Source organism: Talpa occidentalis, unplaced genomic scaffold, assembly GCF_014898055.3.
Source record: "Talpa occidentalis isolate TD23 unplaced genomic scaffold, MPIMG_talOcc4v2.1 talOcc4.6, whole genome shotgun sequence".
NCBI classification, from domain to species: domain Eukaryota; kingdom Metazoa; phylum Chordata; class Mammalia; order Eulipotyphla; family Talpidae; genus Talpa; species Talpa occidentalis.
This window is the reverse complement of record NW_023604972.1, coordinates 88,888,386-88,909,844: the sequence shown is the minus strand read 5'-3', so window position 1 is coordinate 88,909,844 and position 21,459 is coordinate 88,888,386. Positions and strand designations below refer to the sequence as shown.

The 21,459-nt window shown below is 39.7% G+C and overlaps 1 protein-coding gene across 1 annotated transcript in view; it reads right to left on the bottom strand.

The window, feature by feature from the left end:
- FCHO2 (FCH and mu domain containing endocytic adaptor 2) overlaps positions 1 to 20,852 on the bottom strand; it is a 101,872-nt gene extending 81,020 nt beyond the window's left edge. Inside the window, exons 1-2 of the mRNA XM_037529348.2 lie at positions 20,783 to 20,852; positions 4,669 to 4,760 (exon numbers count right to left, since the gene is read on the bottom strand). Of these exons, the coding sequence (XP_037385245.2) occupies positions 4,669 to 4,760; positions 20,783 to 20,815 (125 nt within the window). The 5' untranslated portion in view covers positions 20,816 to 20,852. The remainder of the gene's footprint in view (positions 1 to 4,668; positions 4,761 to 20,782) is intronic.
- Between the last annotated feature and the right edge of the window lie 607 nt (positions 20,853 to 21,459).

Below are 21,459 nucleotides of genomic sequence, written 5' to 3'. Positions count from 1 at the left end.
CCCAGTTCTTGTATGCATAAATAAATAAATCTTTAAAAAAAAATCAAAAATCATATTAACCCAACATAACGTATACATCTTGCTGGGATCCTGATTAGGGGAAATCAACTGTGTGTGTTTGTGTGTGTGTGTGTGTGTGTGTGTGTGTGTGTTACACAGAGACAGAGAGAATATGAATGTATAACAGCTTTTCTTTTTTTCACTTTTTTTAAATAACCAGAGTTATTTTTTTTAACACCTATCATGCCCTATTTCATAGGGCCCATGCTATATGGGTTCCAGCAGCCCAGGTTCCTTTCCAATGGTTCCAGTGCTTCTCTGGATGGAATAGGCTGGCACTTCAGTTGAACCCAAATACCTTTCTCTTTGTTTTTTCCTGATCATTTTCCTTTACCCATTTTCAGGACACAGCTCTTAGAATGCTTAAATATTCTCAATATGAACATTCTCTTGACAAGATTCTTGCCCTTTACTTGGAATAATAATGCCAAGGGTAACATTTAAAGTCCCAGTTCTGCCATGATACCATCCGTGGTAACATTTAAACAGTGCCCATCCCCTTGATGTCTACAATATCACCATCCTTATAAATTAGGATGTACACAGCATAGGTGGCAAAAGGAATGACTCCATGTTTTTCAAGGTCTAGAGAATAGAGAGCAGCCGCTTCTACTTTTTTGTGTTGGTCATTCTGGTGGTAACAGAAGATGGCAGTTCTAGACAAAAGGAAATCTTGGTTGTGTTTTTTTTTTCCTTCACATAAGTGAGATCATATAGTATTTGTCTTTCTCTATCTAACTTATTTCACTTAACATAATGCCCTCAGGTCCATCCATGTTGTCACAAATGGTAAGAATAATATTCCATTATGTATATGTACCACGTTTACCCATTCATCCATCAATGGAAACTTATATTCAATTTATGTTTAAAATAAGGGTAAAAAGAAAACCAGGCAAAAAAATGAATATGTACTTCACAAGAAAAAATGAAAATGATCAACATATGAAAAGATGCTCAAACTTATTATCAGGAAATGAAAATTATAATCACAATAAAATACTACCACAGCATGTGTACCTTGATGAAAGGGATACATTCTGCAAAAAGTGTCATTAGGTGACAGTGTCATTGGGCAAATGTCAGAGTATAATTATATAAACCTACCTAAATAGTACAGCCTCTCATACATCTAGGCTACATGTTATAAATTATTGGAACCAAAATCCATCACTGACAGACATATCAAGTGACATATGACTTTACTATCAGAATGCCTCAAAATAAAAAAATAATACCAAGTGTTGACAAGGACATGAAGTAACTGAAACTCTCAAGCAAAGCTCCCAATGGTGCAAAATGGTACAATTACCTTGGAAAATTCTTTGGCATTATCTATTAGGCTTGAACATATACATATACATACACATATACAACATATACATGCAATAAGGCACATATGCAAGAATATTCAAAACAATATTACTTGTACTAGCAAAAAACTGGAAAGAACTCAAATTTCCATCAATAGTAGTAAATGAACGTGTTTTGCATTAGCACTGCAAATGCATTATAGTAAACTCAATACAAATGAATCTCACAGTGTTGTGTAACAAGAACCAAAATACCTATTAAATTAAATTAACAAAGTTCAAAAAAGGTAAAATTTCCTTTGAAGATGAATGGGAAAAGTGGTATATCCATAAATCTAATACTACTAAATAGTAAAAAATTGATACATGTGACAATATGGATTAATTCAAAATGATTATACTAGACAACATAGTACATGCTGTTTAATTCCATTTATAAATTCTAGAAAATGCGAACTACACTAATTGCCAAAAGCAAGTGAATAGTCACTTAAAAGGATGAAGAGAAGGGAGAGATGATGGATTGTGGAGATGGTTTCATAACTCTACATGTCCAAATGTATCAAATTGCACTTTAGATATGTACAGTATTTTGCATGTCCACTATACCTCAATCAAACTGCTGGAAGGAGGAGAGGCAGGAGAAAGGAAGCAAGGGAAGAAGGGAGAGGAGGAAAGCAAGAGAGACAGGAAGGGAGGTGGGATGAAGGGAACAGAAAAGTGGGAAAGAGAGGAGAGTACGAAAGTCTGAATGACTCACAAAGTTATTTAACCTTTCTGGGCCCTAATTTTCTTATTCATAAAATAAGACTTAAGAGTTCTGATAGTTAAATGAGATAACATCCATAAGTCCTCATGCACAATATACGTTTATGTGTCCTTTCTCATTCACTCCTTCAAGAAATATGACTGATTTTGCTAGGCACTAGGATACAAGTGAATATTATATTCAGTTCCCCTTATAAGGAAATACAAAAACAAATAACAAAAATAAACAATTACAAAATTTCACAAAGAAATTAATGATGATGAAGGAGATTATAATAAATGCTTGAAACCTAGTCAGAGATCAAGAAAAGCATCCTTGGAGGAGTGATATAAAGCTCTAAAGGAAAAATAGGTATTAACTAAGTGAAAAACAGGAAGAATCGCATACAAAGCCTGGACTGGAAGAAACCTGTCCATAAAATGACCAATATCTCTGGGGAGGAAAAATTAAGGAAGAATATGGTGTGAGCCAGACCCTGACCTATCTTAAGGGCAGTAAGATGCCTTTGCAATGGTTTAAATAGGAGAGGTAACAAAACCGATCCTGCAGTTTAAAAAAAGCACTCCAATTTCAGTGCAGAGAATAAGCAGCTAGAGAACAAGGAGGAATGTAGACTAGTTAGGAGGTACAAGTGCAGTTCAGGATAGTGAAATCTGGAGATTCATTATATCAAAAAATCTTTACTGAGGGCTACGGGTTATTCCAAGTGCTTATCCCTTACTGCATGAGAAAGAACAATACACAAAAGGAAAAAAGAAAATTCTTGTGGGGTTTATAGTCTATTGGGGAGAGGCAAAGACAAGTAAAGCATCACTTCTATCACATGGTTGTTCGTGCTATAAAGAAAAAGTAAGAAGGGGAAGTGGAAAGAGGGGGTTGTCTCTCTGTCCACAGAATCATAAAGAGCTTGAGACTGTGGGCAAAGAAGGGACAGCCCAGGTTTCCTGGACTTCTTACGGTGACTGACATACACAGGGCTAAGATATCATGGCAGCTGCCCCCAGAGTCTAAAGACAGATAGTGATAGCAGAGAGAAGCAATCTAGGGAACATTGTGGAAGAGGAAGGGTGCTAAAGCTTTACCTTTATTCCTGACAATGATGACGTAAAAGCCTGTATGGGACAGCTTTATATACAGCGTTTAGGACTTTGGGGCTCCTTCTGTACTTCAGTAGAGCGATGGAAGCCAGAAGAGAATTGGCTTCACATAGAATAGTTTGTTTCCCAATTCCGACCAATCTGTATGCTCTATGAAGTCAGAAGCTATATTTTAACACTATAGTCTCAGAATGCAGACAAGTGCCTGGGACATGGCCGACTTGAGATATATATTATTGAAAAAACAAACAACGGGAGCCCTACAACTAAAAGCAAAGTATCCCTATGTTATCAAGATAAAGATTTTACATGTGATCATGGAAAAATCACCAAGGAAAAGTCACAGAATAGCTTTAATCAATTCAAATTATATTGATACTTTAAAAGTGACTTATATTTTAAGAGTCCTAAAAACAATCACATTTTGTAAATTTGCAGAATTTAAAAATATATATGTGGAACTTTTAAAATATGAAAGTTAAAATAATGTATAATTAAATGAAAAGTTAAAAAAACTTAGTCTTTTCAAATTATTTTTAGCATGCCTTAATATGTTTAATGTTTACTATGTTTGTTTAAAGCAATTTTATCCTACAAAATACCTCAATTTTTCTGTTGTTTCACCTTGCTAGCATATTCAATGTGTAAGCAATAGTTACAGTGATAATGCAAACCAGGAGCTTAAAAATGCCACCTGAAGTCTCTATTTAGACCTCAGGGTATAAATGACAGATAATCACTACTTAAAATATAATTATAGGGGCCTTCGTGGTGGCCTATGGGTTAAGTCTCAGCGCTATCACCACTGTGCTGTGAGTTCAATCACCGGCCAGGGAGCCCCCTGGCCCACATGAGATGCAGCAGACCTCACCTCACTGCTCCCCTTAGCATTTATTTCAGTAGATCCACCTGTTCTGCTCTACACTCTGTCTCTGGTGAATCCTCTCACCCCCTGTACCTCCGGCCTACACCCCAGTTCCTCTATGCATAAATAAATAAATAAACCTTTTTAGGGCCTCCCTGGTGGCGCAAGGGGTTAAGCACTGCACTGTGAAGCAATTCGTAGACTCTGCAGCACGAGTTCGATCCCCGGCCCGCCAGGGAAATACCCACATGATGCAGCAGACCTCTCCTGTCTCGCCTGCTACTCCCCTCAGCAGTGGACTTTGGTCAATCTACCTGTTCTGTGCCCCACTCTGTCTCTGGTCAATTCTCTCACCGCCCCCCCACACCTCTGGCCTGTACCCCAGCTCTTGTATGCATAAATAAATAAATCTAAAAAAAATCTTTTACAAAAAATTAATAAAGTATAATTATATTATACTTTTAAAAAGTGTACTTCATTCCTCTAATCCAACTAAAATTTTCCCAATTATTTATACTCTAAAATTGAACAGGGTAAATTTTAAAGATGTTACAACATACATACCTTTCTCTTACAAAATCTGCCAGTTCCTTTGTCGATATCTGTCCATGTTTCATATTATGGTAAAGGACATCAAAACCACTATTCTTCTCCCCCTAAAATTTAAAAAGATATTTACTTTAACAACACAACAAAAAAAATATTTAAGAATAACCTAACCAGGGCCTCCCTAGTGGCACAAGGGGTTAAGACACAACCTATGAAGCAATACGCAGTCTCTGCAGCACAAGTTCGATCCCCAGCCAGGGAGCTACCTGCATGGCACAACAGACCTCGCCTGACTTACCTGCTGTTCCCCTCAGAAGTGTACTTCAGTCAATCTGCCTGTTCTGTTCCCTACTCTGTCTCTGGTGAATCCTCTTATCCCCCACACCCCTAGCCTGTACCCCAGTTTTTGTATGCATAAATAAATAAAATCTTTTTAAAAAAAGAAGAAGAACCTAACCTTACATTAACTAATATGCAATTCTAATGCTCAGGTGAACTTTTTCCAGTAATTTAACTACCATTGCTCACTGTAAAACTTTAAACTATATCAAAGAAATATGTATGTTTTGATAAAGTTTATAATTTATTACAGAACTTGTTTTTCCTTGGCTAACTACAAATGCCTGGATGTACAAGTATTCTGACATTAAATATCTATTATCAAATAGAACTATTATCCAAAATATCTCTGGTTTTCAATACTTTACTGAAACTGGATGTCATGCCCTTTGATCTAGCCATTTGAATTTTAGAAATCTATTTCACAAAAAAACACAAATACTAAGGTAAATGTGGAAGAATATTCACTGCGGTACTCTTATTACAGTGAAAAATAACAAATAGCTCTAAAACAGCCATTAACATTACGGGTTAAATAAATGAAAATATAGCCTACAATGAAATACATGAAAGTGTTTTTTTAAAACACCACAGCAAAAAATAATAATAATAATAATAATTGCAATAGGATTTTAAATCTTATTTTTAAAAATCTGCGCAGATGTACCATTAGTGGGGAAAAAAAACAAGATACAATTATTTAATATAGTCAAATATAACCAAAGGAAAGGAGCAACCTAAATGCCCATCAATGTGGTGAAAGGACAGACAAAATGAGGTATATCCATACAACAGGATACATCTCGGCACTAAAAAGAACAAACACTGACACGTGCTACTTTATGAATGAACCTCAAACATTTTACTAAGTGAAAGAGGTGAGACAATGTATTATACAATTATATTCATGTAAAATGTCCAGAATAGGCAAATAAATCTTTACAGAAAGAATGTCACTGTCTTGAGCTACAGCGGAAAAAGAGCATTCAATGTATATGAGCATGAAGGATCCAATTATTGGGATGTCGAAAATGTTCTAAAATTGATTTATAGTGATGACTGCTCTACTCAGTAAAGTTATTAAAAATATGCTTCCAAAATGTTGCTTTTTTAAAAAAGGCAAGGAGCGAAACAGTCAACAGAATATTTAATTATCATTGGGAAAAAAAAAAATGTTGCATATGTATAAAAAAGGAACACCAAATGGGCCTCCCTGGTGGCACAGCGGGTTAAGCATAGCTCTGTGAGGCTGTCCGCAGCCTCTGCAGTGCCGGTTCCATCCCTGCTGGCCAGGGAGATATCCACATGACGAGGCAGACCTCTCCTGTCTCTCCACTGCTCTCCTCAGCAGTGTATGTTGGTCCTTCTGCCTGTTCTGCTCCCTGCTCTGTCTCTGGTGAATTCTCTCAACCTCCCACGCCTCTGGCCTGTACCCCAGTGCTTGTGTAAATAAATAAATTGTTTTAAAAAAGGAATCTAATGGCATATACAGCAAACTATTAAGAGCAAATTATTTCTAGGGATGGAATATGAACACAGATTAACTTCCTAATAAAAAATAAATGCCATGTCTTTCTTATAGAATAGAATTAAGGGCCTCCCTGGTGGCACAAGGGGTTAAGTCTAACAGCAGCCACTGCAGCATGAGCTTCATTTCTTGCTAGGGAGCTAATCCACATGGCGCAGCAGACCTCTCCTGTCTCACCCACTGCTTCCCTCAGCAGTGTGTTTCAGCAGATCCACCTGTTCTGTTCCCGACTCTGTCTCTGGTGAATCCTCTTACACACATACCCACCCCTGCCCTACACCCCAGCTCTTGTATGCATAAATAAACCTTAAAAAAAAAAAGAAAACAATTAAGCCATTATGACAAGCAGTTTTAAAATGCAATTCTCTCCCAAGATATATAATTATTGATATAAACTCTTGATTATCAGTAAGTAGATTTTCCCTTTTCTGCTCAAATTTTTAATTTTTTATAGCAGTTTAATTTAAATATAATTCACACACCATACAATTTGCTCATTTAAAGTATACAGTGCAATAATTTTTAGGTATTTTTCAGAGTTGTACAAACCACATCACCACAACCAATTTTAGAACATTATTGTCCCCCCAGGAAAGAAACCTATAGTTAAATAGGTAAATTTTTAAGAATAGGTATTTACTCATCATTGATGAGCATACTTTTAGGTGACTTATTCCTTAATCAACACTTAAGTAAATATACATGTCCACAAATATATTAGCACACGAATGTTTATAGCAGCAAAATTCATTATAGCCAAAAGGCGGAAACAACCCAAATATCCCCATTTTCTTAAGCACATATAGGCAAAATGTGGTATACTGGAATATTATTCAGTCATGAAAGGAATGAAATACTGATACATGCTACAACAATGATTAATCTTGAAAATATGCTAAGAAAGAATACTCTATTATTCCACTTATATTAAAGTTCAGGATAGGAAAAGCTATGAAGACAGAAAGTAGATTAGTGGGTTGCTTGGTGGGGAAGTGTGTGCAGGTCAAGTAGGAGTGAGATATAGGGTGATGAAAGATACAGGGTTTCTTTCTGAGGTAATGAAATGTTTTAAAATTTAATGTAATAAACACCACACATATCTGCTAATATTACCAAAAAACCACTGAACTTTGAGTAATGAGTAGTGTATGAATACATCTTAATGAATTTATCAAAAAAGTAGATTTTTTTATCCTTTTAAATCAATATATTCTCACAGAGAAATTTTCAGTAGTAACTGACAAAAACAGCTTAACACTACTCCTGTCTAAGGAGGACAATTTACAATGAAGATTTGCAGTAAGATAAGGTCTTTTATCTGCTGATCACAAAGCACTTTACAAAGAGGCAGTACTTTCAAAATGTCCAGAGTGTGACTTGGAGTAAAAAAAAAAAAAAAAAAAACTCATTATAATGTAGTATAACAAATGTTAAAAAGTCTTTGTAGTAATAGTCTTTTTTCCCTAATAGTAAGTAGGGGGAAAAAAAAAAGTTTTGTCATCCTTTGACGTTAAGTCCAGATTCACAGAGATTCTTTAAAAGGAATACAAACTTCTCAGTACCTATTATTTCCTCTAAGCACACTAATTTAAATAAGATGACTGCAGTTAATAGTTTGATGTATATGAGTCAGATTCCTTTTCCGCATTCATATAATCACATGTTACTCTTCAAAATGAAAATGAGATCATATTATGTAGGTTTGCACCTAAATTGTCAGTTACACTGAAATTTAGTTGAAAATAAAGTTGTAGACATATATCTCAGTAACACTGCTCATAACAACGGCAAAGAAAGTCAAGGAAAAGATAAACACCTGGGATTACATCAAACTGAAAAGCTTCTGTACAGCAAAAGAGACTTTAACCAAAACAGAGACACACCCCACTGATTGGGAAAAAAATTTTGCCCCCATACAACTGATAAGGGACTGATCACAAAAATATACAAAGAACTCACATGACTCAGCAAAAGCAAAGTAAACAATCCAGTCAAGAAATCCAGGCAGAACTTAAAAAACATTTCTCCAAAGAGGAAATGTAAATGGCCAACAGGTATATGAAAAAATGTTCAACATCACTTATAATTAGGGAAATGCAAATCAAAACCACATTGAGACACCACCTTACACCAGGAAGAATGGCACATAACAAAAAAACTAGTAACAACAAATGTTGGCGAGGATATGGTGAAAAAGGAACTCTCCTACAATTGCTGGTGGGAGTGCAAACTGGTCCATCCACTTTGGGAAGCTGTCTGGAGGTTCCTCATCTACTAAAAATGGAGCAACCATATGAACCAGCAATTCCACTCCTAGGGAGCTACCCAAAAGACACAAAAACATTGATTCAAAAGAACACCTGTACCCCTATGTTTACTGCAGCTCTATTTACAGTAGGTAAAACCTGGAAACAACCCAAATGTCCAAAAATAGATGACTGGATGAAGATGTGATATATATACAAAATGGAATATTACTCAGCAATCAAAAAAGATAAACTCATGCCATTCGCAGCAATGTGGATGGAGCTAGAAGGGATTATGCTCAGTGAAATAAGCCAGAAGGAAAAAGAAAAATACCGGATTGGTTTTACTTATCAAAAGAATATAGGGAAACCAAATAAGATATCAGTGTAAAAAAAACAAAAACAAAAAACAAAACAAAAAAAAAAAAAAACAGTAACAATACAAAACACAACAAAACAAAAACAGACAATTATAAACCAGAGACATCCTGCAGGGGAGGAGGAGGGAGAGGGGTCACAGGGAGGGAGGAAAGAGCACAGAGGACTATGGTAATGGTGCATGGGTGCCTTGGGGAAGGAAATTCTATGGGGACTACACCTGTGGGTGGTGGGGGGGTGCGGCAAATATTGTTTAAAATGAACAATGATGTAAAAAATAATTAGAAAAAGAAAATACAAAGTTGTAAGTTCACCAAGTCAGTGAAAATGTTCAAATTTTTTCTAATCTAATATACACTTTACAAGTATGACGGTTTTAAAATTTCAAATTAAAAACTTATCAAATAAGTCATAGAGGGCCTGCCTGGTGGCTCAGTGGTCAGTCTCTGCGTTATCCAGCTATGCCAGCCATGGTGGCATGAGTTAGATCCCAGCCAGGGAGCTAACCCACATAGCAGAGCAGACCTCTGCTGTCTCGCCCACTGATCCCATCAGCAGTGTATTTCAGTAGATCTGCCTCTTCTTTTTTTTTTTTTAAAGATGTATTTATTTACTTGTACAAGCACTGGGTACAGTCAGAAACGCGGGAGGGTGACAGAATTCACCAGAGCCAGAGCAGGAAGCAGAACAGGCAGACCGATGAAGTACACTGCTGAGAGGAGGAGCGGGTTGGCGGCAGGAGAGGTCTGCACACCATGGGGGACCCTCGCCAGTGGCCGGGGATCAAACTGGCACTGCAGAGACCACAGGCAGCCTCTCAGCCCAGCACTGAACCACTGCGCCACCAGGGAGGCCAGATCCGCCTCTTCTGCTACCCACTAGTGCTCTCTCTGGTGAATCCTCTCACACACCCCATCCCTGTAACTCTGGCCTACACCCCAGTTCTTGTACACATAAGTAAATCTTGAAAAAAAAATCATCAAACTTATTCTGGAAACCCAAAGTAACTGTTCCTATTAATTTTATAACATAACTTTGTAATTAAAAAACATTTTAGTAGATATAAAATGCAATTTAACATATAACATACTTCCACTTTAAAAATGCATGCCTCTACTAACAATACTATGAAAGTCTTGTTTTAAGAAAAATGGAACTGTTAATATACCTGGGTTTTTAAGAGCCAGGAAAACAGTGGAAAAATCACAAACTTATCAACCCCACAGATTTTTGTTAATGCTTAAAATCTTCTTCAAAGGTTCAAAGAACCTTTTAAAGGCAAGAGTGAATTAAAAGTCACTAAAAATAAAAAGTCTGGATAGTCTTCACTTCTGATGAAGAAGTGAAGGAGATGGTCCAGGAGATGGAAAATAGGCAGAGGATAGAATGTACACTGTATAATCAGATTGTGAATATAAAAGTTGATTTCACCTAGCTTCCTTATTAAAAAAAAAAAAAATTCTGGATCAAGAAGAAATGGGTGAGGAGGTCCTGTCATGTGTACAGTAACATGCCTAACCTTCCTTTCAACTTGAAACCGCCTGAAAAATAAACATCGTCACTTCCTACCTCTCTACATATTCCTTTTACTCTAGCTCTCCCTGACATGTATTAGATAATCCCAGACAAGTCACTGCAAAATATAATACATGTTTGACTTATTCCCAACTTTATCCTGCCTTCTCTGAAAAACAGAATAAAACATTTAATTCTGAAGATATTTTTCTTTGAAGAATGGCCTCCTCAGTGGATAATCTTCTAGACACTTTTGATAGGAATTTGACAAATATGCAATGACAGTTCTCCAATGCCTTTTTTGCCTTGAAAAATGTTAATAAAGAAAAGATTAAAATATGTAAGCAGGGTCTCCCCTGGTGGCGCAGCGGTTGAGCGCTGGGTTGCCAGGCTGCCCGCAGCCTCGGCAGCGCCAGTTCGATCCCCAGCTACCGGCGAGGATCCCACAAAAAAAAAAAAAAAAAAATGTAAGCAGTATTTCTATAAGTAAACAGGACATTCAATCACAAGTCACAACCCCGTCTAGTCAATGTTCTATTTATACATTGAAATTTTCATACATGATCATGAAATCTATTCTGTGAATCTATTAACAAAATATAACAATGCTTAAAAGATGTAGAGAAAGCACTGTGCAGCAGTTGTAACTACCTGGTGCAGGTACAAAAGTCACTCAAACACATTTGTTGGCTGATCAAAGGAAAAAAAATCTTAAAGTTTTTTTCTTACTCCTCAGATACTCCTCCCTAATCTTTTCAATTATAACTCACCTCTTCTAGTAAATTAAATCCTTAAAGGTATCTAAACAGATATTATATGGATTCAGCAAAAATAAACTGTGAAATAACTTTTTTATATATGTCAAATTTTCTGTAATAGTGTGTAAATGGGGCCTCCATGGTGGCGCAAGGGGTTAAGCACCACACTATGAAGCAATCCGCAGCCTCTGCAGTGTCCGTTTGATCCCCCGCTGGCCAGAGAGAAACCCACATGGCGCAGCAGACCTCTCCTGTCTCGCCCGCTGCTCCCCTCAGCAATGTATTTCAGTCAGTCTGCCTGTTCTATTCCCCACTCTGTCTCTAGTGAATCCTCTCACCCACCTCATCTCTGGCCTGTACCCCAGCTCTTATATGCATAAATAAATAAACCTTAAAAAAAAATAGTGTGTAAATGTATTTTCACTATTTTCAAAATAAAACTAGTAGTAAAACAATTTCAGCTTTCTCAAGAACAATCTATGCTTACAAAGATACAGAAGGCTACCTTCTTAAACACTCATCTTGTTCACAATTAATATTTAAAGCTCCAGTCTTCACAACTCATAAAGGAAAAAGCAAAAAGAAGTAACCTAAATATCCAAAAGGCGAGTCTATCCATCCCATGGAAGCATATGCAGTCACTGAAAATAATTTCAAAAAATACATAATCCATGAGAAAAATGCTTGATGATACTTCAGTAGAACTCATTTTGGACATTTTTATTCCTAAAGAAAATCTTAGAGAATGGGGGGGCCTCCTTGGTGGTGCAAGGGGTTGAAACACAACCTACAAAAGCTGTCCGCAGCCACTGCAGCATGAGTTTGATCCCTGGCCAGCCAGGGAGCTACCCACATGGCACAGCAGACCTCTCGACTCACCCACTGCTCCCCTCAGCAGTGTTCTTCGGTCAATCTGCCTGTTCTGTTCCCCACTCTGTCTCTGATGAATCCTCTCACCCCCCTCTCCACACCTCTGGCCTGTACACCAGCTCTTATATGCATAATAAATCTATTTTTAAAATCTTAGGAGAATGGAAGGAAAAGCTGTAGATAATTTTTCTTCTGCATTTTATCTATCACATAATAGTGGTTCTAATTAAAAGGTAAAACCAGGGGCCTCCCTGGTGGGGCAAGCGGTTGAGCGCAGCACTGTAATCTGTCCGTAGCCTTAGCAGCTAGTGAGAATCTCCGCTGGCTGGCGAGAATCCCACATGGCGCAGCAGACCTCTCCTCAATCAGTCTGCCTGTTCTGCTCCCTACTCTGTCTCTGGTGAATCCTCTCACCCTCCCGTGCATCTGGCCTGTACCCCAGTTCTCGAATGCATGAATAAATAAATCTTAAAAAAAATACTCATCCTTTAAAAAAAAAAAGTAAAACCATCACTGGCTGTTATTTCAACCAACCAAAAACTAATGCTTTTTAGTTTTAAAGGCTTAGCACCACCAATTTGCTTTACTTAAACTGTACCATCCTATCTTTTCACTAAAGTCAAGCAAACATGCTTGTTATATCTTCCACAACTTTTTACTCTTGCAATTTCATCAAGAAACATGTATCTGAGCAGGTGTTTCTTCATACAAATCCTTTCTCTTTGTTAAACAAAAGTGGCAGCTCTCCTGCCCACCTGTGATTATTATGCAGGTGCCTCTCTTTTTCTTTCTCCTTTTCCTAATAAGCCTGTCCTTTTAAAATGTAAGTAAGGGGTAAAAATCATGTACCCGAAGGAACTGTATGCCTCAACTTAATCATACTTCACTAATCACGTCCCAATTTAATCCTCTCTAACCATTCCATGCAACATTCTCTGGCATCTTTACCAATAGGTATAACGATAAGTCTCAGTTGCTGTTGTGCTGTTTTGTTTCCCCCATATCTGACAATTTAGTCTTATCTCTGTGGATGAGATTTCTACGAAAATTCTTACAGCTCTAATATTCTTTAATTTTTTTTCACACTAGGTGAAATAAGAGCCAAACTTTTTTTTAGCATGTATAATTATTTTTTAATTGACTATGGTTGATAAATAACATCATATGCGTTTTTCTATTTATTTCTATATATATTTTTTACATCACTACTCATTTTGGTAGTTTGCTTTCTCCTCTCCAGTGTAGTTCCCATAAAATTCCCACAACAAAGTCACCTGTGAGCCATCACCATAGTCTCTTGTGCTCTTCCTGCCCGTTTTAATCCCACTCCCTCTCCCTCCCCTGGTGAGTATCTCTGATTTTATAGCTGCTAGTTTTGTCTTTTTTTTTTTTCCTGCTCCCTTATTTGGCTCCCCTATATTCCTCCAATAAATCAAACCATCCGATATTTTTTTTTTTCCTTTTGACTTATCTCACTAAGCATAATCCCCTCCAGCTACATCCATGTTGCTGCAAATGGAAAGCCAAACTCTTACTCCCTTTCCTTTATATCATATTTCTATGTGAATTTCTTAGAGTGCTCCTGTTAATGATCCTAGAATTATGAAATCAGGATGAATAATCATAGGAGATATCCCATGATTCAAAAAACTACTTTCACTGACAAGGGACTGATATCAAAGATTTATAAAGCACTCATACAACTAAATAAAAAGAAAAACAAATAACCCAATCAAAAAATGGGTAGAGGAGTTAAATAGACACTTCTCCAAAGATATACAGATAGCCAACAGGCACATGAATAAAATATTCAATCATCACTTTTCATCAGGAAATGCAAACCAAACCACAATGATAAATGGCAATATCAGTAAAATCAACATAATACTGGAATGAGACTTCTGTAATGATTAAACAGAAAATGAAATAAGGAAAAACAAGATAAAAATACCTAAAATAATTGTTGTTCATTCATTCTTGATGTGCTGACTAGAGATAATCTTTGGGAAAAGTCACCAAACTAAGAATGTCAGTTCATTACAAAGTCATGTTTGCTAAAGAATACTACGTGGTTCCTCAGCAAGAAGTGAGGGAGAGAGAATGAATACTGGGATGTTTTGCTGTACCCCAAGACAAGCAGCAATGCACAAGAATTCAGTGAACCTGACTTTGGCTTTTCTGCCTAGATACATCCTGCAGCCGGATTTACAATGTCTGACATGGCATGGTGGTACAATAAAGTCTAGGTGGTTAATTTAGGAGGACTTCATCTCAGAGCTCAGGCAAACTACACTTAAGTTTTAGGAACCCTAAATATATATCAGTGGTTTCTATTCCTTTTCCCATTAGTAACCCTAAGTAAGGACCTGTATTTTGTCTTACTCTGAATCTTCCATAGGTGACTTATATTTTTTTTACTATCCATAAAAGTCTTATCTCAAGGGTAAGAAAGAAGAGGAAAATTTCCTTTATCATTATTCATTCTTCACAAATTTTAAGTTTTGGAAACAAATTTAGACTTTTGGTACTTTTTGAGATTCAAAATTCCTTTCTCCTAACTTATTTCTTTGTCATACCTTACCTTTTAAAAGGTATATTAAAATGAGAACAGATTTATTTTTAAAGAATACTACTTGGTCTACTTAGGGGAATATTTCCAATATTATATAAATTGGGATTGTTATATAAAATGAGGTTTATAAAATGTGTAAATCAAGCATGTTATGCTTAATTATTTTCCCCCCCAAATAATCATCACCTTTGAAACACAGTCTTTAAGTTTTTAATTCCATAATTAATCTTGGCTTATATAAAAATATAAAGTCATTTAAATTACGGTAGTGCAATGTGACACAGATAATCTCAAGCGTGTTATACACTAGTACTAACCTCTTTTAAGAAAGAGTATAATTATACCCATAGGTATAATTCCTCACATGTATCTGTCCATACCTTTTATAAAGTTATATAATCTTTTGGAAGGCTAGCAACTGTTTTCATATATGGAAGGCAATGGTGGGGATTTCTGCTATCAAAATTGTTTTTGCTGTTCAATTTTAATAGAAAAGCAAAATACTTTCAACTTTATTATCAATGACACTATACTTTGTGGCAAAAGCTGACTTATCAGCAACATAACACCTGTTGTGTAGGAAGTTCTGAATTCATTTTTGTCTTCAAAGTATATTATTAAGTAAAGGCATCTATAATGTTACATATAGATTTAGCTAAGAAAAGCTATAAAGAAAAGGACAGGATGTGTTTTCAAAAGAACTTGAAGAGAGTTTGAATGATTCAAACTTTCCTCTAACAAAACGCCACAACAAAAGGTTTTGTCTTTCTATACATAGGGAGAAAAACAATTAATAGGTTGTTTAGTTAGAAACTTTAAAGGTTTCCATTACCTCACTTTGACAATTTTTGTTCTGTTTTGACAGTGCCACTTTAAACATTGGGGGTGAAAAGTGAAATTATATTCTAAATTCTCTATTTTAAGAAATGATTTTCTGAATGATCCCGAAATACGAATTTTTCATTAAACAGACAACTATCAGAAGTTATTTAGTTGCTAGACTTTGCTAGTTCATTTAATTCTCTGGAGCTAAAATTTTTAAGCTCCAATTTAGAACTTTCCACCCCAATTTCAGGCTTGGAAGTAAAATAAAACAGAGTCTATTTTAACTATTTGTACTCAAGAATAGAAGTGAAGGTAAAGACTGATAGATTAGACTTGTCACTTTCCAAATTTCAGATACCCAAATTTATTCCTATTCCTTTATTAAGAATAACAAATAAGGGCCTCCCCTGGTGGCACAGCAGTTGAGCGCTGGGTTGCGAGGCTGCCCACAGCCTCTGCAGCGCCAGTTCGATCCCCAGCCACCGGCAAGGGTCCCACAAAAAAAGTAAAATAAAATAAAATAACAAATAAGGGATACCAAAAATGTGTACAAAAATCTTCATAGAAGCATTATTCATAGCAGTCCAAAACACCACACAATACTACGCTCAAAGCTCATTTAACAGAAAACAAAAGCTAACTTTAAAATGTTAATTTAAAAACAAAAGGAAAAAATTTTTAAAAACAAAATGTTAATGTACAATTTCAAAAATCAGCAAACTTCAAAAACATGCATCTGGGGCCTCCCTGGTGGCGCAAAGGTTGGAGTCTCAGCACTATCAAGCTGTTGCCAGCCACTGCAACATAGGTTAGATTCCCTGCCAGGGAGCTAACCCACATGGCACAGCAAACCTCTCCTGTCTAGCCCTGCGCTCCCCTCAGCAGTGTATTTCAGTGGATCTGCCTGTTCTGCTCCCTGCTCTGTCTCTGGTAAATCATCTCACCCACTACATCTCTGGCCTATACCCCAGTTCTTATATACATGAATAAAAATAAATCTTTTTTAAAAATTTATGCATTAAAAATATGCAAAATATCCTAAGAATGTCAATGCTTAAATGATTCCTATAAGAGTTTTATAAACTGCCACTGTAAAGCTTAAAGTCTAAAACTGATATGTTAATTCTAAATTCGAATAGAAATCCGTGAGACCAGGTGAAAATAATCTTAAAAATAAACAAAATCTGAGAATTCACACTTCCCAATTCCAAATTTACTACAAAGCCACAGTAATCAAAACACTGTGGTACTGGCATAAGAACTGACAATGAACCACGAATGAAAATCCAGAAATAAAACCTATACAGCTGTGGTAAATTGATCTTTGACCAGGGAGCCAAGGTTATTCAGTGGAGGGGGGAAAAGCATCTTTTTAACCAATGTTGCTGAGATAACTAGATTTCTATATGCAAAACAATGCATCTAAATCTCTTTCTTACACCACATATACGGATCACAGACCTAAATGTAAGAGCTAAAATTATAAAACTTGTAGAAGAAAACACAGGAGTACATCTGTTGACTTTGGGTTAGGAGTTTTCAACTACAACAACAAAGCATAAGTAATAACAGAAAAATCAGACAAACGAACTTATCAACACTTCATCAAAATTTAAAACTTCTTGTGATTCAAAGGACACCATCAACAAGTGAAAAAGGGGCCTCCCCTGGTGGCGCAGGCAGTGCAGTTGAGCACCGCTGTGCTGTGAAGCTGTCCGCAGCCTCTGCAGTGCTGGTTCCATCCCTGCCGGCGGCGAGAATCCCAAATGGCTTGGCAGACCTCTCCTGTCTTGCCCACTGCTCCCCTCAGCAGTGTATTTCGTCAGCCTGCCTGTTCTGTTCCCCACTCTGTCTCTGGTGACTCCTCTCACCCTCCCATGCATCTGGCCTGTACCCGGGTTCTTGTATAAATAAATAAATCTTAAAAAAAAAAAAAAAACCCACAGGATGGGAGAAAAAAAGTTACAAAATCATATCTCATAAGAGACATTTTACCAGAATTTAAAAAGAACTCTTAAAAAAAAAAAAAAAAAAAAGAACCTTCCCTGGTGGCACAAGCACTAATAAAGTGATCCACAGCCTCAGCAGCACCAGTTCAATCCCCTGGCCCACCAGGGAGCTACCCACATGACACAGCAGACCTCTCCTGCCTGGCCTGCTCTGCCCCTCAGCAGTGTATTTCAGTCAGTCTGCCTTTTCTGTTCCCCACTCTGTCTCTGGTAAATCCTCTCACCCCCCACACCTCTAGCCTGTACCCCAGTTCTTGTATGCATAAATAAATAAATATTTGGGGTATTTTTTTTAAGTTTTTTTTTTAATAATTTTTTGAAGTATTTATTTATTTATAGATAGAAGAACTGGGGCACAGGCCAGATGTGCAAAAGGGTGAGAGGATTCACCAGAGACAGAGCGGGAAGCAGAACAGGCAGTCTGATGAAATACACTGCTGAGGGGAACAGTGGGCGCGCAAGGAAAGGTCTGCCAAGCCATGTGGGACTCTCCCCGACTGACTGGGAATCGAACCTGCACTGCAGAGGCTATGGACAGCTTCTGCAGCACAGCTCTCAACCCACTACGCCACCGGGGAGGCCCAATAAATAAATCTTTAAAAAAAAAAAAAAAAACCTACAACCCATTAATTAAAAAAAAAACAATTTATAAAAGAGCAACAAATGTAAATAGACATTTCTCCAAGGAAAATATTTAAACGGGCAATAAGTACATGAAAAGAAATATCATTAGCCATAAAGCAAATCAAAACCACCACAATGAGATACTAACTCACTTCTATCCACTATAATAAAGACAGATAACAAGTGTTGTACAACATGTAGAAAAACTGGAACTCTCAGACACTGCTAGTGGGATTATAAAATAGCGTACTTTGGCAGTTCCTCAAATGTTAAACAGAGAGTTGAACCATAAGATCCCTATGACCTAGGAATTCCATTCTCAAAAAAAAAAATGTAGACACATGTCCACTGAAAAACATGCACAAAAATGTTCACAGCAGCATTATTCATGATAGCTAAAAAGTAGAAACAACAAATGCCCATCACTGAGGTATGGATAAATAAAACGTGGTTGCTGTGTGTGTGTGTTTTTATGTATGTGTACACATATATATATATACCTCATTCCATACACACAATGGAATGAAGTACAGATACATGCTTCGTCATTGATTAACCTTGGAAACATACCAAAGGAAAAAAGCCAGTCACAAAGGGCCATGTATCTATGCCCATAGTAGACAAACCTACAAGAGACAGGTATCTACAGATTAGTTGCCTAAGGCTGAAGTAGGGGGGAAATGAGATAAGAGGGAGCAACTGCTAACAGATACAGGGATTCTTTCTAAGGTGATGTATGCATAATCTATGAACACATTGTATGTTGATACAGACACAACATCTTTCAATTGTACATTTAAATGGGTATATTGGGGCCTCCCTGGTTGCGCAAGGAGTTAAGCACAGCACAGTGAAACTATCCGCAGCCTCTACAGCAGGAGTTTGATCCCCCGGGGGGCCAGGGAGCTATCCACATGGCGAAGCAGACCTCTCCTGTCTCGCCCGCTGCTCCCCTCCGCTGTGTATTTCGGTCAATCCGCCTGTTCTGCTCCCCACTCTGTCTCTAGTGAATCCTCTCACCTCCCCCAACCCGCACCTCTGGCCTGTATCCCCAGTTCTCCCAAGCATAAATAAATCTATTTTTTAAAAAATGAGTACATTGCCTATTATGTAAATTGTACCTCAATAAAGCTATTCTTTTTTTTTTTTAAGAGTTATTTATGCATACAAGAACGGGATTACAGGTCAGAGGTGCAGAGGGTGACAGGATTCACCAGAGACAGGGTCAGGAACAGAACAGGCAGACTGACCGAAACACACTGCTGAGGGGAGCAGCGGCGACACAGGAGAGGTCTGCTGCACCATGTGGGTTGCTCCCTAGCCGGCCAGGAATTGAACTCTGCTGCAGAGGCTGCAGACAGCTTCACTGTGCTGTGCTTAACCCTTTGAGCCACCAGGGAGGCCCCAATAAAGCTGTTCTTTAACAACAAAAAAACTAATATCCGCTCACTTGCAGAAAACAAGGAACATTCAAGACCAAAAACAACCTATGAAAGGATCTGATTTGCTAAGCAAGCGCAGGTTTGAGGCATTCAGAAATAAGAATTTAAGACACACTCCTTGCTCAGTCCTTTAATAGCTCTAAATCTCCACTAAAATGGAATTCTGGCAAGTGTCTGGCTATAAAATATTCACCTAAGATACCTGAGTAAACACTACTTGCCCGTACGTGGCCGAACTGTACTTCCTATTCCAATAAACAATAACTGCAGGAAAACATTCCACAAGGAGCCGGCGAAGTCAGTCTCCAGCAAGAATCTCACACTGATCCTAAGAGGAGGGGTGTGGAAGAATGAGGAAGGGCAGGCGCACGGGAGACGAGGGAAGTCTCGGGGCACTGCAGCCCACGGAGTCCAGTTACACGAAATTCAACTTTTATCCGCTTTGTGAACAGGCCCCAAGGCAAAGTCCTGGGCAGAGGGCACCCGCCGCGCGGCCGAGAGGAAGTGCCGATCCCGCCCCGGCCAGCACGGGATTTCGTGAGGAAGCAGAGGGGCGCCCCAGCGCTAACTCGGGCAGGGGCCCGCGGCGCGGGGAGAGGCGAGTCCCCGCGGCCGGGGCGGCCGGCGCGAACCCGAGCGGAGGGGCCGCGCCGCGGGCCCGTCGTCCGCGTCCGAGCCCCGGAGCGCCTGGAGCCTCCGGCGGGGCCGGGTCGCGCCGCCCGCCCCATCCGGCGCTTTGTCCCCACCCGGACGGCGGGCGGCCCCTCGGCGTCCCCGCCGCGGGCTGAAGGGCCGCGCTGACAGCTCCCGCCCCCCGCCGGGGCTGCGCGCCCGCGAGTCCCGGCGCCCCGGCGCCCCGGCGCCGCGGGGTCAGCCGGGCGGGAGCCGGCAGCGGCGGTCCCGGGCGCTCGTCCTGCCCGCGGAGCCGCCGCCTCAGCCGCCGCCCGAGACGCACGCAGGCCGAGGGCAGGCGCCGAACGCCTCGGACGCCGCAGCCCACACGATTTCCAGCCTTCCTCTTACCCAGAAATTCTCGACGAAATGCGCCATGACCATCGTGCCGCCGCCGTGCCGGGTTCTGCGTCCGCGCCCGCCCGCCCGCCGCTGTGTAAACACGGCCCGGCCCCCACGGCGCCCCCGCCTTTCGCGGCCGCCGCCGCCTTCCCGCAGACCAACCCGCACGCCCCAGGGCGCATGCGCCACCTAGCGGCCGCCGCGCCGGGCCGAGCCCTTCGCCGCCGGGGCCCGGTGTGCGCATGCGCCCCGGGGCTCATTCCCGGGTTGGAGTCGCCTTCTTGTCCGTCGCAGCCGGGCGAGGCTGGGTTGAGTCGTTTCTTGGGAATGGCGGCGAGCCGGGGCTCTGAGGAGTCATCCGGGAGGCGGCCCGCACCCTTCGCGGTGCGGAGGTATGGGCCCAGGGCGGAGCGAATAAGGGACCGGCCAGGCCTATGGAGCCGGCAGCCTGACCTCCCGCTCGCCGCCGCCTCCTGCCGGGACGCGTTTCCCGGCCTTCGCGGGTGCGGGAGGCGCAGCGTGGGCAGAGCGGCCTGAGGGAAACTTGGCCGCTGGCCGCCCCGGTGTAGACTCTGAGGAACCTTTGGCCAACAGGGCGCCTTTCCTTGCCTGGGGACTAAGAGCCAAAACAAAACTTCCCGAGGCCGGAAAAGGAGGAACGCCCAGTGCTGCCCTGGAGCCGCGAG